The 15,819-nt window shown below is 46.6% G+C and overlaps 1 protein-coding gene across 3 annotated transcripts in view; it reads right to left on the reverse strand.

Annotated features, from left to right (window-relative positions):
* Window positions 1-946: 946 nt before the first annotated feature.
* ERICH1 (glutamate rich 1) overlaps window positions 947-15,819 on the reverse strand; it is a 33,964-nt gene continuing 19,091 nt past the window's right edge. Inside the window, exons 3-6 of one of the 3 annotated variants that reach the window (XM_086379872.1) lie at window positions 14,514-14,648; window positions 7,280-7,774; window positions 4,702-4,896; window positions 947-1,424 (exon numbers count right to left, since the gene is read on the reverse strand). In XM_086379872.1, coding sequence (XP_086235998.1) covers window positions 1,351-1,424; window positions 4,702-4,896; window positions 7,280-7,774; window positions 14,514-14,648 — 899 coding nt within the window. In that variant the 3' untranslated portion in view covers window positions 947-1,350. Of the gene's footprint in view, window positions 1,425-4,701; window positions 4,897-7,279; window positions 7,775-14,453; window positions 14,649-15,819 lie in introns of all 3 variants that reach the window. The other 2 variants (XM_086379874.1, XM_086379873.1) reach the window with 2 other exon arrangements.

Genomic DNA, 15,819 nt, shown 5'->3' on the forward strand with positions numbered 1-15,819 from the left:
TCAGAATGGCCCTGATTAAAAAGTCGACAAATAATAACTACTGGAGAGGGAATGGAAAAAAGGGAACCCTTCTACATTGCTGGTTGGAATGTAAGCTGGTACAGCCACTATGGAGAACAGTATGGAGGTTCCTCAAAAAACTGGAGTTGCCATATGACCCAGTATAAAGAGCTCATAATTCAATGATAAAAAGCTAATAATCTAATTCACAAATGGGTAATAACTTTAAGCATGTCTCCAAAGAGGAGAACAGCTAATGAGTACATGGGATGTAGTAAACTGAAACTACCACGATATGCCTTTACACAACCACGAGGATGGCTGTTACCAGAAAAGTGGAAAATAACAAGTATTGGTGGGGACGCAGAGAGCTCAGGACTTCTGATCGGCTGGTGGGGATGAAGATAGCGCAGCTGCTGTGGACCACAGCCTGGAAGCTCCTCAAAAGGTTAATGTAGAATTACCATCTGACCCAGCTATTACACTCCCAAGAGAAGTGAAGAAAATGTCCACACACAGTTTTGTACGTAATGTTCACAGCAGCATTATTCATAAGAGGAAACAGGGGTGACAACCCAGTGTCCATGGACAGATGGTAGATAAACAGTGTGGAACACCATTCAGCCTAAAACAAGGGAAGATAGTCATGATGATCTCATGATGCTGTGAATGCACTTAATGCTACTGAATCATACACTTCAAAATGGCCTATTTATGTTACATATATTTTACCACAATAAAAAATGTATGTTTTTATAGATAGAGACAATGTTGTCCTATAACACTGCATTGACTGGTGTTTTTAAAACTCAATCTCACTGAAAACTGGTGATGGCTTCCACAACAAGAGGAAACAGGAAAAACAGGTTCTTGATATTATTCCCAAAGTAGAGAAGAGGAAAAAGAAAAGAAAACAATAATAAATTCAATTACTGTAGAATCAAACTACTTAAAATGAGTATTTTAATACCCATACAACATTCTTAAACTTTCAGACACAAGTGATTCAGAACTTTATAAAAATATATATATATAGCTTCAAACTATACAGTTTATTCAGTTTAACAGAATGTCCATTTTAAAATTTAAGACATACAAAATTTCAAAGAAATTTTCAACTTTATCCCAATTTATCACTTGAAGTCTCAGATTACATTTACCTATTATGTACAAACAATAAATAAATAATATGGCAGAAATGTCCTCAGAGTTCCCAGGGTCTGGGTTATAAAGAAAACTTAGAAGAGAATTTCATCTCCTCTGTGTATAGGAAGTAAGTCTCAGACCATTTCATACTTGTCTTTTCTGTTCGTGTCAAATATTAGCTCTTTTTAAATAGATGCACTGATTTCATTCATCGTTTTTCTCAGGAAGGATATGTGTGATCCAGTAATTAAAGAAAGCTGAGATTACTCGGGCATATTCTGAAAAGCAAAAAGAAAACAGAATAAAAAATAAAAACAAAAAGAAAAATTATAAATTATTATTTTGCAACTATTAGTTCTTAGGCCAAAAGTAAATCCTGAATTAATCAAATGAAACAAAACTTAGGAGTTGAAATGACACTAATAGCACACTTGTGAATCCCACAAAAGTACAGGTCAGTCTGGAATGTTTGTATTTCACTTTACAACATCACACCCAACACTACATGCTTAACGCCTGAGCTCAAAAAAACTGCATACGAAGTGAAAGAGAAACACAAGTTTACGTCAAAGGTGGACAAAGCAACAGGAAGTTAGAAGCATAATTCTAAGTGAGATGAGCTGCGATGGATGGCACTCAGGTTTCAGAACTGTCCCAGGAATGGCTCAGCAAAGTGCCTGAGCTGAGGGCACAGCCCCTTGTTTCAGGCCTTGCTCTTTGTAAAGACGCTCACGGCAGGGAATGCCAGGTCCAAGGCTCCAACCCCAAGGCTTAGAGCTTGGTGCCTACGGGGCAGCTGATTGCTGCTGAGGCTGAGATGCATTTCTGAGAAGAGGCTGGGACTGCGGGCCGGGGTCCATCTTGTGCTCCATACAGAAGTGTGCCAAGCTGCCTCCAAAAGCATGGTCTGTCCTGCCCCAGGCCAGCCACCTGGCCCCCTAGCCTCACACGTGATGATGCCTAATATGGACACAGAGGACTCAGGAGGGTTCAGGGCGGGGGTGCCCGTAAGGTCTTCATGGTGTGCAGAGAACAATACAAACCCCACAGATGGTAACTGTATGTACACGCAGATGACAGAATGTGGTATGTCGGACCAAATGTAGAAACACGTGCACGGGCTGTGGATATGCTGCCACACCCAGCTGATGCAACACCCACAAACTAGGAAAACTAACTGCTGAGGCAGCAGAGAGAGAAAGGGCCCAGTGGCTGCTATTGAAATGCTACTATTTCCAGGCTGATCCCATTGACAGGAGAGACGTAGCTACCGACTAAGCTTCATAAGCTAGTTGTATGAAAAAGAAAACAATTTCAGAATTCTAAAGCTGACTGAATTAGACAGAACCAATATTTGAAAATAAAGCTTCACCATTTGTAAGATTTAATTTAATAAAGTAGCATGACATGGGAACACTTCTAATGCATATCCTACACAGACACACAAAAAAGGAATTTATTTTCACAGAGAAGTGCTTCAAACCTAAATTTTACTTCCATCAACTGGTTAAATAAGTGCTTCCAGGCAAAACTTGTCCAATGATTTTCACTAAAGCCCCCAGCGCTGTCCCGTGTGCTGGGAGCACCTTCAGTGTGAGGAACTCAGCTGGACTGTAAATCATTTGTTTTCATATCTTATAAAAACACTGTATTAGTTTAACTTAATAAAATTGGCTTTTTGCAAAAACTTCCTTATGGGAGTAAAAATGCTAAAACACTGAATACAATGGGCCCAACAACCAGCAGGAAGGAAGAATGCAGACATGGGGTCATGGGCTTGGGGTCCTGAGCGGCCAGGAGGCCCCCCACTGGTGGAAGCCCGGCTCTCGAGCGCTCGGCCCACACCTCAGGACCTCCTTTTGGAGCTGCTCCTGTAAGAAGTGCGCCCACTCCCTTCCTGGGCACACACACCCTCGAAGGTGCCATCTTCACCCCCCAGATCCCCGCTTCACACTCCAGATCCCACCAGGACAAAGCCCCTGTCCCCCAGGCCCCACACTGCTCCGTGAAGGGGACTGGCAGTGGCTTGCTGGGGCATGAGCCCCACCCTGGACATGGACAGGCACCTCCAGCCAGTCCCGGACCCTCTGACCGCCTCTCCTGCTCATGATGGGCTCAGGCCAAAGAGGGCTCTCGCCCAGGCAGCAGGGAAACCCGAGTCCACCTTCACACATGGCCCAAATCTGACCATGCCTGGGGATGGCCCTCTTGCCAGGAGCATGACCAAAGCCCCCACTGCCCCCCACCCCTTCTCCGGTCTGAGTGCGATGGCCCGAGAGGCTCTACTCAGCGCAGCCACACGCCACGGGCCTCCCAGTGGCCCCGTCTCCCAGGACGAGGGCCAACACACTCAGCAGGCTCCCCAGGGCCCGACATGACCAGGCCCCAGCTACTCCCCACCACTCTCCTGCTCATCCTGTGTCTCCTCCATGGGCGTAGCTGTACAAAGCACACCTCGCTGACTTCCCTATCTCCACGAGAACACGACCCGGAAGGGCAGGGAGCTCCTCTGCTCTCTCCACTGAGGGCCTGTGGTGGGACCAGTCACAGGTAGGGCAGATAAGGCCCCTCATGGATCAGCTCTGGGTCGAAGTGGAGGCAGGTCCTCCTGAGGACCCCGACTCACAGGGTCTTGTCAATCCCCCATCCACCTGCTAATTGTATCAGGGCCACACTGCTTTACCGTTGGCTTTACTATCAGCTTTACTGTCATTTCATGCGACGAAATGTGGCATGTAGCTTTTTCAACATGTCAGTCTGACTCCTCAGCTGTACTCTGAGGTTTCCGAGGAGGAAAGCCGTGCACTGCACTCACTCGGAGACCACTGCCCAAAGGTGACCTGCAGGAGCTTCTGCCCACTCAGCTGGCTGGCTGTCCTCTGCCTGTCTGGGTCTGACAGGGGCTCTGCTCCACGCTGCTCCCAAACACAGTCCTGATCCTTTGATCCTCAGTGTCTGCAGACTTCGGTGGCCTGAACATTCCCACTGAGGCCCATTTCAAGCTGCTAACGTGAAGGCCCCACCCTACGGCGCTGTGAACACGCAAGCACAGTCAGCCCCAGCGCCTGACAGTTTGCATTGAACAGGTATCCAACAAAGGTTGAGGAAGTAAACAAAAGAGAAATCGTCTAATGGTTCAACTCCCCCTTTTAACTTCAGGGGTTCAGGAAGGCAGACCACGATACCTGGGGGACAGAAAATGGACCATCTTCACATCTAGCAGAGGAAAAAGAAAAGGGAAAAGAAATGAACTCTTCCACTTCCATTTAAACCAGTAAAAATTCAGTCCTAAGAGTGGAGCTCACAAGTCTGGAAAAGTAGATTGCACATGCATGTCTGAATATATCAGGAGATATTTTTACAGCAAGAGATGCAAGGAACATAACCCTCTGTGGGAACCTACTCCTCAAGCATATGTGCAGCCTTACATTTTCTGATACAGGACTGTTTTCTGATACAGGACTGTTTCGGTGGAGAAAGTTTTTCAGAGGTGAGCCCGAGACAAGTTTCTAAAGCAGCACAATGAACCCAGAGCATAATGAACAGAGCACATACCGAGTGGCATCCTGCAGTGTTCCGGGAACACATCCAGGGCACTCTTCAATCTCTTGGTGTCATGCAAAAGTAGTAGCGTTTTCATGTGATCCAGAATGAACACGTCTGAGGGGGACACACTGTGAGTTTCCAGTTGTTTAAATAGCTTCTTGGTGCTTTCCATAAAGACACCAGAATCGGAATCCTTGGAGACACCTAAACAAAGACAGGGTCACTGAGAATTGAATTTTTACTCTTGTAAACTGAAGATAAGCTTTCACCTCTTAAAGAAAGCCTCAAACATATATTTCTACTTAAGAGTGTATCCCAAACACTCTTGGGATACAAAACGTTGCCATGAGGGACAATCAGAGCAGAACTCTGAAAAGTAAACAACAAATACCATTATTGAAGTGCAGTGGAAACATGGTGTCTGTTAAGGCACCGACTCGTAAAGTATCTGGGTGTCCCATGTCCTAGAAGTCACACATAGAGCACAGGGAACAGACACCACACCAAGCCCTCTGACAGCATCAGGAATTGCAGACAACAAGCTGCTGGGCGTCTGCGACGCTTCGGGGAAGCCCAGGAGGTGACCGTGGCTCTTCTGTTGCCCACAAGCCACAGCACCCTCCCCATCGCATCGTGCTGAGGCCGTTTCTGCACTAGCCCCAGCTGGCGCTCACAATGTCCAGAGCCTGTGACTCTGTGGCCTTTGCCAGCTCTGAAAAGCTCCTGGCTGCCACCTCTTCCTGTCCCACTGCCCAGTACCATGGGTGAGCCTCTTTCTGACCTATGTGACTGCTACACCTAGAAGCTCCGTTTGGTTATCCTAATAGGTTCAAATTTTCTCGTCAAAGTCTCTTATTTGTATCCTTGTCCACCTTCTCCCTACTTCTTGGACATCTCCATTACAGCTATTTTATATCTGCCGTCTGGTAACAGCGGTGTCTCTACTCCATGGACCCTTTCTACTATGCTGTTCCTCATGGTTTAGGTCGTGCCATCCTGCCTCTTGCTGCACCTGACACACTCCATCGAATGCACGAGAAAATCTCAGGAGCTTGGCTCACAGCATTCTCCTTGCCTCTGCTTGGCAGACAGAGAAAGGGCCATTGACAGAGCTGACAGCAGGGAGTTGCATGTATGGCCGGCAGGGGTCCAGCTGCACCTGAGCGTGTGGCCAGCATGCTGCACGGGAGGGTGAGTTTAGCCCTGCCTGCTTGGTCCCCAAGACACCATATGCTGCCCTCCTCCCATCCCACAGTTCAGGGCTGGGCCACGGCTTTAAAGGGGACCAGTGTGGCTCTGCTTCTGATCTTTGACCTTCCTTTGTCACAGAGCTGCCAACTCCTGGCCCTCCACCTTCCTTCCCAGACCCGGGCAGCCCCAGGGCTCTGCTAGTCAGCCTGCTGCCCAGGGCTGCGCTGCCCCTTCCCCTGGACCCTCACTTGAGCCTGTCTGGACGGGCAAACACCTGAAGGGCAGAGGACAAACACCCGAGGGGTGGAGGGCAAGCACCTGGAGGGAGGAGGGCAGCAGGCGTCTGGCTCCCCTGGCCTGTGCTGCACCTCCTCTGGAACCTGCCCTTGGCCTCCTCAGCAGCTCCTGAAACCCCAAGTTCACCTTACACATCAGGCTCCTTGGCAGGAGGGTCGTCTGCCAGAAGCTACTCTCTCAGGCAGAGATCATCTACTGAAATCTCTCTGAATCCTATTTCTGTTCTGCAGTGTATCCGCCATGTCCTCCTATTAGTGTTATGTGGATATTTGCTAAGGATGTTTTCAACTTATTATCAATATAAAGTGCGGGTAAACAAGCAAAGAGAGAAAGGGTTAATCTTCTTGGTTAAAATGGATCCACTAAGCACAGTTTTTTTGCATCATTGTTTAAGTCCATTCCTTACCCCTCCAGTTATTATACAGTCAGCATTTCTCATCTCGTTTGTGCTACAGTCTGGACGCACTAAACCACCGCATTGCCAGAATCTACCAGGGACGGATCAGAACCAGGGGAGGTGGAAGGTAACTCAGCACTCTGCTCTTGGCTCCTGATCCTCAGGGCTGCTGTCAGACTCTACACAAAGGTAAGGAATCATCACCCATCAGAACAAACTCCAGAATAAATTTCATCTCCTATATCAGTACAAATAGTGCTCAAGTATCCTGAACATCAGAAAATCTCAAATCACTGAGTCACACATTGGGGAGCAAATCAATGTGTATACTTCCTTCATAACTCTACCAGCTGATAAAAACGAGCAAGAGTTCATCAGTCCAACCTGGATTTATATTCTCTGTAGACATACAGCTGAGAATACCAACATATTCAGAGAAACGAGGATGAGGAGACCCTTATCTGGACCCACACCGCTAATGGGCTGGCTGTTAACCCTGGTAAGCCTCAAGCAGGGGTCAGCCCAGATCTTTGCTGGGATGAATTTAAATATTTGCATTTTTGCCTCAAAACTAATAACTTATTTTGAATACTGAATATTTTAATGCATTTTGTATTTTAAACTTTTAAACATTTTACATTTGCTCATTTTTTCCAAGTGAGTGGATGCCATTATTCAACATAACAACAGGAAAAAACATACCATCATAAAAATAAATTTCTAGTGTTGACTTCAGAAAGTTCAGGATACCATCTGCCTTTTCATTGGTACTTTTCACCTCTTCCTCCTCAGCGTCCGGGACTCCTCCCTCCTCAAGGGGCAGGACCCGCTCCTCCACAGCGCCCGCAGCCCCGCCCCCCGTGGCAGCCCCGGCGCTCTCTCCATCAGTCGCTCGCACATCCTCCTGCTCACTGCTGGTCTCCTCAGGCTGGTACATGAAGTGCACGCCAGAGGCTCCTGTTAGTGAGCCAGCTGCTTTCTTCCTTTGCATTTGCTGTTTCTTTTTGAGTTTCCTTTTTTTATTTTTGCTTATTGTGGGGCCATCTGTGTGCCGTAGTTGCAATTTTTCCTGCAGAAGACTCTGCTGTTTCTCTAATTCTGCTGGTTCTACATGGATGTTATTGGGATTTTTAAATTTTTTCTTTGATTTATGCTTTCTAATTCTTCTTCTCTTTGGCAGATTGTGAAGATCCTGATCTATAAAAATAAAAATTCAAATTCAACAATTTTCTGTAAAGTGGAATCATAACAAACTCACCAGGCTAAATACATTTTCCATTAGGATTTTGTAAATTTAGTAGAAAAGGAACGTAAGACATTTACTTCAGTGATTATTAATTTTATTCAAACCAAGTACACTATCAAGGATCCTGGGATTTATCATAAAGTAAATTAAAAACCTACTTGTTCTTCCAAAAAAGGTGTGTGTGTGTCTGTATTTATTCATTATTGCAGTCATGACATATGGCGTGATTTTAAGGATGTAAGAGTTGTTGCAATTTTATCCAGAGTAAAATTTCACTCCTAGTTTTGGGGAAAAAACCATGAATTCTTATGCTTTTTAAGTGTGCTTTAGCACCTTCTAAAGAGTTACTTGTATGTGGGGATGAGAAGCAAAGTGATGACTGAACCGTTCCAGTCAGCAATGGGTCACACCTGAATGAAGGGGAGATCTGGGCTCTCAGAGGAGTCGAAGGTCTGGAGTAGACATGAGGCAGCAAGGCCTGTGGGAGGACGTGGGCCTGAGAGGAATCACCCCCTGCCAGTGCTGCCCTGGCCATCCCATCTTGGCACCCTGGTGGCAGTGCGTGCCCAGTGCACACTCAGCACACACCCACTCTGCTCCAGCAGACCGAGGACAGCGGTGTTGCCACCCACACTCAGAGGCTCTTACAGGTGATCCCCGGGCCCACCACAGGTTGTGGTGAGACTTCTGAAACACTGTGGCACCCCATGGAACGAAAAGCCCTCTCCCTGAAAGTCCCACTCTGGAGCCTTGATCTGCCACTGACGTCAGAAGGAAGGTGCCGTGGGGTTGATGAGGGGCTCGAGACTCAGAGCCCACAGGGCACCCCTGCAGTCCCCAAGGCTGTGGCTGCCCTTGTTCTGGGCTCCGCATCCATCTAGGCACCCACATGCCTCCCTGCCGCTCCCTGTGACATGGAGGCCCTGCCCTGCAGCCAGGAGTGGTCGCCACATTAGGCACTGCTGCTAAAGACAGGCAGAGAGTCCTCCCTGGCCCTGGTCCTTGATTTTCTCTTGATGTATGTGAGAGCTTAAGACCTGTTGCTGCCTGGAACTTCACGCAAAGCCCAAATCACTGCTCATAAAGTCATGACATAACAGTCATGTAGTCCCACACAAGCTGTATTTTCTCTCTCCTCAGTTACAGTGGATGACTAAGCACAGCACTTTCCTATTTCATTTGAAAGGTGATACTAACTGACATTAGGGACCTGCTCAGTGTAACAGACAGGCCATAGCTGATTCATGAGCACCTCCGAATAGCTGGCCCTTAAGTTGGTCTTGTAAAATATTAATGTTTGAAAAATGACAGCAGCTTATGAAAATTTTTTAATTTTCCAGGTTCAGTTAAAAAAAGGAAACATCAGATTTCTCTTCATTAGGGTCTATTCTTGACTTTATTGATTTGGAAAAAAGTCATCTATAGGATGCTCCATCATGTCACGGTAAAGCCGCCTGGGGACCAGTGTGCAGTCATTTGGGGGCATCCTTTCTGTCTACCAAGAGTGGTATCCAGGGACCTGCTCTCATTTCTTCCCAGTATCTGCATTCTCCAGGCCCGTCTAGCCGAGCCAGTCACTGACATTATCCTCCAGTCATTGCTCTCCCCAAGCAGTGAGAGCGCAGCATGAATGCAGCCCTGCGAAGATGGTGAGCCATCAGCCTGCTACTCTGACTATAAAACAGGGATCCAAGGAGGAGGATGTGGCAAAAAAGGCTGTAAAATGTAAGCATACCATACTTTTTTATATAACTGTGGGTGTGCACTTCTTAAGAGGAAAACTTAATACGATACTGAGACAGTGAAGGTCCAGATGCTGGGGGTTAACTGTGGTTTCTGGGTGCTGTGATTGTAGGTTGTTTCCTTCACTGTACTTTTCTGATTTCCAAATGTAAGACATTGAGCAGATACAGCTTTCATAATAAGGAAAACTGACTATTTTAAACTTAGTGAAATTATAACAACCGAAAACATATGGGATGCCACTAAATTCTACTTAAAGGCAAATTTATGATCTTAAATATGTCAGCAAAGAAAAAAGGCTAAAAATCAATGATATAAGCAAGAAGCTGGAAAAACACAACTTAAACCTGATGAAAATAGAAGAAACAACAATAAGAGGTGCAGAAAAGAGAGGAAGAGGAAAGGAAAATCCAACAGAGAGGCAGCAGCCAGCACTGACACTGTGAAGAAAGACAGACAAACAGCGCAAGACAGGACGGACGGGCAGAGGAGACGTAAACAGAGTCTCGGTGAAGGCGTGTGTTAACACCCTGCCGGTGGACTCTAAAGGACCAAGAGGATGACCCTGTGAACAGCTCTATGCAGATACATCAGCGAGCAATCCCGCAGCCAGCTACAGGCCTAGGTGGAATCACCTAACTTCTGGGAAACATTTAACAAAGAAACAAACGCCAAACACACAAAACATTTCCAGAGAATAGCGACAGTGACAGTGACAGCGCTTTGTGAGGACAACACAGTGTTCATTTCAAAACCGGAGGAGGACTCCACAGGAAGGGAAGCCTGCAGGCCAGCTCTCCCATAAACATCAACACTAGAGAAACACTACTCCTATACAAAGTATCAATTGTTTGACTGCAGCAGCATGAAGTACTCAATCAGTATTAACATCACTACATCATGGAAACTGGTTGCAAACTAGAAATGGAGGGGAAATGCAAAATGTGACAGAGGGTGAGAAAAGCCCTCCCCCTGCCAGTCTGAAGAACGCCCGGGCAGGGCAAGAGGGGATCAGAAGTGTCAGAGGTCGGAGGAGGTGCTCCTGGGATGCCAGCCTGACGGCACCTCTGTGAGCCCAGAAGGACCCAGCCCCTACAGACCGGCTCCGGGGGAGCATGCAGACACAGAGGCGGGAGGCAAGCTCACCTGCCCAGCAACCAGGGTGGCAAGACCACACCCAGAACACTAAGTGTGGGGCCCCCACCGGGACAAGAACTGCAGCCCCAGAGCAGCAGGGCGCCTTGCTGCCCCGGGCCTCTCCATGAGGGCTCCAGACAAGAATGAAACCTGCTAATAACTCTTGAGTGTGACTGCTGGGCCCACGAGTGACTGCGGTGTGTGCCAACCGCAGCCCTGGATCAGAGAGTCTACACTAAGAGCCCACCTAGGACTCTGTCTCAACTTCAGGTGCATCTGGTAAAAGTCACACCTTCTCAGTCAAACAGAGTGCCCGCTCTGCTCCGCACCTGGGAAGCTCTGGAAAGCATGCATCAAGATTTCTTCAGCCCAGACAGAGTCAATAAGATCTGAAAACTGATCTGCCTCAGAACTGCGGCCTAAATCTGTCAAAACACATTGAAAGGATGGTTGTTTAACTCACAGTGAATCCACATTAGAATTGTGCACTGAGCTCATGCTTCCAAAAGCCATGAAGTTAATAACTATTTCAACTGGAGCTTGCTATTAGAATAATAATCATAATAGCCTCCCATAAAAACGACTTGATTTTAATGACTTTGCAACTTGATCTGAACACAAAAACCATGTCAATACAGTCAAACCACTTGTAATTATGAACGAGGAGAGGGGACCAGTGTTTCCTTACCAGCTGTTTTTATAAATATTCAACTCGGTCATCAAATATTGACTGAAGACTTAACTCTAGCAGGCGCCAGTGCCTTAGGGAATTAAGAGCTGGCAGTTCTCACATTTGTACAAGCTTTGCAACAAACCCAATCTGATTGGCACGGCGAGTGTGGGGTTTGCCAGTACAGGATTATTACCATCAGGTAGTCAAGGAAACAGGTTGGAGAAGCAAGGAAGGCCACATGTACATTCAGCAGTGGGGCTGCAGACCCCAGGCCCTTCCTGCACCCCCAGCTAGCCACCTGGCAAGTTGGGGCTCCAGCCCCCAAGAGTTGGAGGTGAGGCTGCGAGAGCAAGAAAGTTGTAGAAATAATCAGGTACTGGATGGAAGGCGGCGGGGGGGCGGGGGGGCAGGCACCTGCATTTCTGAGGTGGGTGCAGGGTCAAGGAGGCCAAGAGAGGAAGTGGGGAAGGACCTTATGAAGGAGAGGTCTACACGCTAGGTTGACCGGGCAGAGGGCAGAGGGCCACGGGAAGCTGGGACCTCACCTGACCTGACGCTGCCTGCTGGCTGCATGGGGGGCAGGTCAGAAGAGGGTGACAGCAGTTGTGGCACGTCTCAGATGGACACAGGATGTGTGTGAGGTCAGTGAATGAGACACCAACCACTGCACAGCTGGGCCCCAGCAGGACTGACCAGCAAGAACAGGACTGGCAGGAGCAGACAGGAGCCCAGGGCGCAGGAACCCAGGGGCTGTTTCTGCAGGCAGGGTGGAGGTCATGGGAGGAGCCCACAGGAGCCCCGCGAGGAGCTCCGTGTCCACCAGAGCCTGCTGGCCCTCTACTGAGAGCCGCATGGCCCGGGAGCCACTCCTGTCACAAACAGCATAGTGGAGGCTGCTGAAAGTGAGAGAGGGGGGTGTGAGAACCCTGAGCGCGAGAAACCACGTCACACATGTCCGCGGAGGAATTAAAACCAAAGCAAGGGAGATTTCGTAGGAAATCTGGAAAAGGAAGACATCTACAGAGGAAGATCCAAAACAAGAGGCTAGCAAGGAGGAACCGGGAAACGGCCCAGACGGCAGGTGGCAGGAGAGTGTAGAAAAGACACCTGGAGGCACCTCACAGTCAATGAAACCACAGACCTGAAAACAGATACCAGGGTGCCGGCGCCCAGCAGAGGGCATAACTGTCACAGTGATGACAGCGTTCAAATGCCAAGGGCTTATTGAGCACCAGGGAAAGGTCTAGATGTCTTTCAACGTGGGAAAGGAGAGCCTAGTTATAAACAAATTGCTTACATAAGACAGATTTCAGCTACTTAAAAAAAAATGATATAAATACATCTATATGCAATGAAATGGAAAAAAAAAAATCTCCATAACACACCAAGTGTGGAAAGTGGTTTATAATGCAGGACGTATAATATGTACTTTTATAAAAGCTGCATGTGCACATACAACATGTACAGGGAGAATTTTCAAAAAATGTTTATTGAGATCTTGCCCAGGTGGTCTTAGGTAATGTTTTACTTCCTGTGTGTTTTCTATAATGCTTGACTTTTCTATAGTAAGTGTATTTGTAGTCCATAAAAACAAAATATTTTTCTTTTAAAAAAAGGATTGGCGTAACAGAGAAGAAAAGGCCCTCTTTCCAAGAGGCTGGCCTGTTTTTCAGTTCATAAGAAAGTTGAGGCTCCTATTTCTGTGTAGAACATGTGAATGTAACGTCTCTCTGTAGAGGTCCCAGAACTTCACCTGCTGGCAGTGGCAGGCAGGGACTCCTCCTTTGCAGGATGAATAAAGGATCTTTGCAAAGCTGCTGAGGCACTGTTAGAAGGCAGGACGCGAATGCCTGCAGTGGAGGGACGTGCCTCTGGCTGCATGGGGTCTGACAAACCAGGGGTCTGGACAAGGCCTGAGGGGAGGAGGGGGCCGGTTTTGGGGGTCACCAGCAGGCCTGCCGCCTGTACCCTGGCTGAGCCAGGGGAGGCAGGATGCCGCGGGCACATATGGGGCAACGAGCTGCACTGACGCTTCCTCCTCAACTTCTTTAGATGTAACTACTGAACTGATTTAACGGTGCTGCACATTCAAACGGACACAAATGGTGGACAGTGCCCCACTGGACTTTTCTTCTTTTCTGACTCCAGTCCTCACACTCTCTGCTTAAATTGCCAGCAACAAGACTGTGGAGCTTTTCATCTCCCGGAAGGACACCCCTCTAGCTTACAGTGCACCCAGAAGGCTCTCAGCTGGGGTGCCGAGCAGACCTGCCTGGGAGGCTCGGGGGTGGACCTCGCTGTGGCGGCAGCTCCAGGGTGAGTCCGCACTTTGTTATTAAACACCTGAGGTACACAGCGAGTATATCACCAAAGCGATTTATCTTTATAAGGACATAGCTTAATTTTCTAATGAAACAATCTATTTTTCCAATAATTATATTCCAAAGATTTTCAACAGGGCTTAAAAAGATAAATATATCACTCCTTAACTATCTCATTTTTGATTTTATGGTTTCTGATTCTTAGAAAGTCAGAAAGATCAATCTAGTAGAAAATCATATTTTCTTAATATGCAAATTAATTAAGGCGTATGGTATAGAGTTTCTTAGTTTATTACTTGTTAAAAACCATCTGGGGAAAATTTTATCTGAAAATTCCAAATTCCTCTTAAGGAAGTTTTAAAGCGATAAATTAAAGGGGGAATTTTTAAGGCATAAATATGACATGCAGCCTCCGTACCACCCCCAGTGCACCTCCTTCACTCATAAAACATCTGACAGCATTGTTCAGTTTTCTACCAGACATGCAACCTAAGTTATTTCCATGATTACAAAACTGATAACAATCTTGGAAATTTTGAAAAAAATTGGAAAGTAAAGAAAAAAAGTTCACTTAACAAGAGAAGCACTTTCAAGTTTGGACATAGTAACGCCAGACTTCTCCTGATGTGTAATATGTTAACAACGGGGCTGAGATCACACCCCAACCTGAGTCCCCTCCCAACCTGAGTTGGTGCTGTCACGCATCTTCACAAGTGTCTGTAATGACTGCAGGCCACATGGCCACGTGACACTCACCCCCATTAAAGTCCACGTGAAGTTACGACCCTGGAGTCCCTGGGCTGTCGGCCGCCTTACCTCCTGTGTCCTCACTGCTGGAAGAGCTCTCTGAACTTGAGCAGCTCAGCGGCTCCGGCAGAGTGGGGACCCACCCCTCGGGAGGCAGGCCCACGGTATAGAGCCGCCGTGTGGGCTGGACCCGAGTGTCACCACCTGCAGGAAGAGGCACAGACAGTTGCTGTCAGATGTCCACGTGCTGAGCAGCTTCTCCAGCCAAACTCACTGAAGATGGGAAGCCATGGCCATAACTGCCAACTTTAGTAAGCGGAGCATTTTGCCAGAAGAGCCACTCAGCTATATAACCAGCCAGGAAAAAGGAACAAGTTATGATTATTTAAATTTACATTAAGTTACTTATTATATAAACTTCTGAGTTTTTACGATATTATATAAAAACATAATTAATTCATGAATAAGAAGCAAAACAAAAAGATTCCACATAACACACCCCTCATTATCATAATATCAACCTCAACATCATGGTGCCTATCCTTCTGGAACTTTTTCTCTGTAAATGCTAATATGTGTCTGCACATACACCCACACAGACACACACTTAATAGGATCACATGATATGAGTTTGGGTGAACTCCGGGAGCTGGTGATGGACAGGGAGGCCTGGCGTGCTGCAATTCATGGGGTCGCAAAGAGTCGGACACTACTGAACTGAACTGAACACATATTTTATCATTATACATGTATATATTATATGTATAATATCTTTCAAAAGTGAATATGATAAAATATTAAGATACACTTAAATCTATATGCTCTTAATGGCTACATGATGTTCCATGTTATTGGCAAATTTAACTGTAATTTAACCAGTCTTAAATTTTGCATACAGAAATTGACTCTAAATTTTCACTATCAGAAGTGGCTGCCATGACCATCCAGGGTATATAAAACTTTGTACAGTTGACCTCGCAGTTCCACTAAATAAACTCCTGGAAGTGGGCTGCTGGTCTGCATGGTCCAGAGCAGCATCAGTGCTGCTCCCCACACCTTCTCAGGGTAGGATCAGCGCTTCCATCTCCATATTTTCACTCAAAATATGGCAAAGTAACCTTTACCTAACACAAGGGGATATCCCAATTACTCTTTCAAAGAAAAATGAATACCTCATTTTATAAACAACAATGACAAGGACTGAGAGAAATCACTAGTGCACACATAACAGAATATGTGGTTTCAAGACATTTAAATTGTAAAAGCTTTGAAGCATTGTCAATTGCTTCTGCCATCAGTGTATTTCACTTTTGTGAAGCTAAGGTGCAAGAATATAGTTCTTACGTTAGGCTTATCCGCCTGGTTGATTAATGAC

The sequence above is a fragment of the Bos grunniens genome, chromosome 27, assembly GCF_055505025.1.
Source record: "Bos grunniens cultivar Pamir isolate PY7600 chromosome 27, Bosgru_T2T1.0, whole genome shotgun sequence".
In the NCBI taxonomy this organism is placed as follows: Eukaryota; Metazoa; Chordata; class Mammalia; order Artiodactyla; family Bovidae; genus Bos; species Bos grunniens.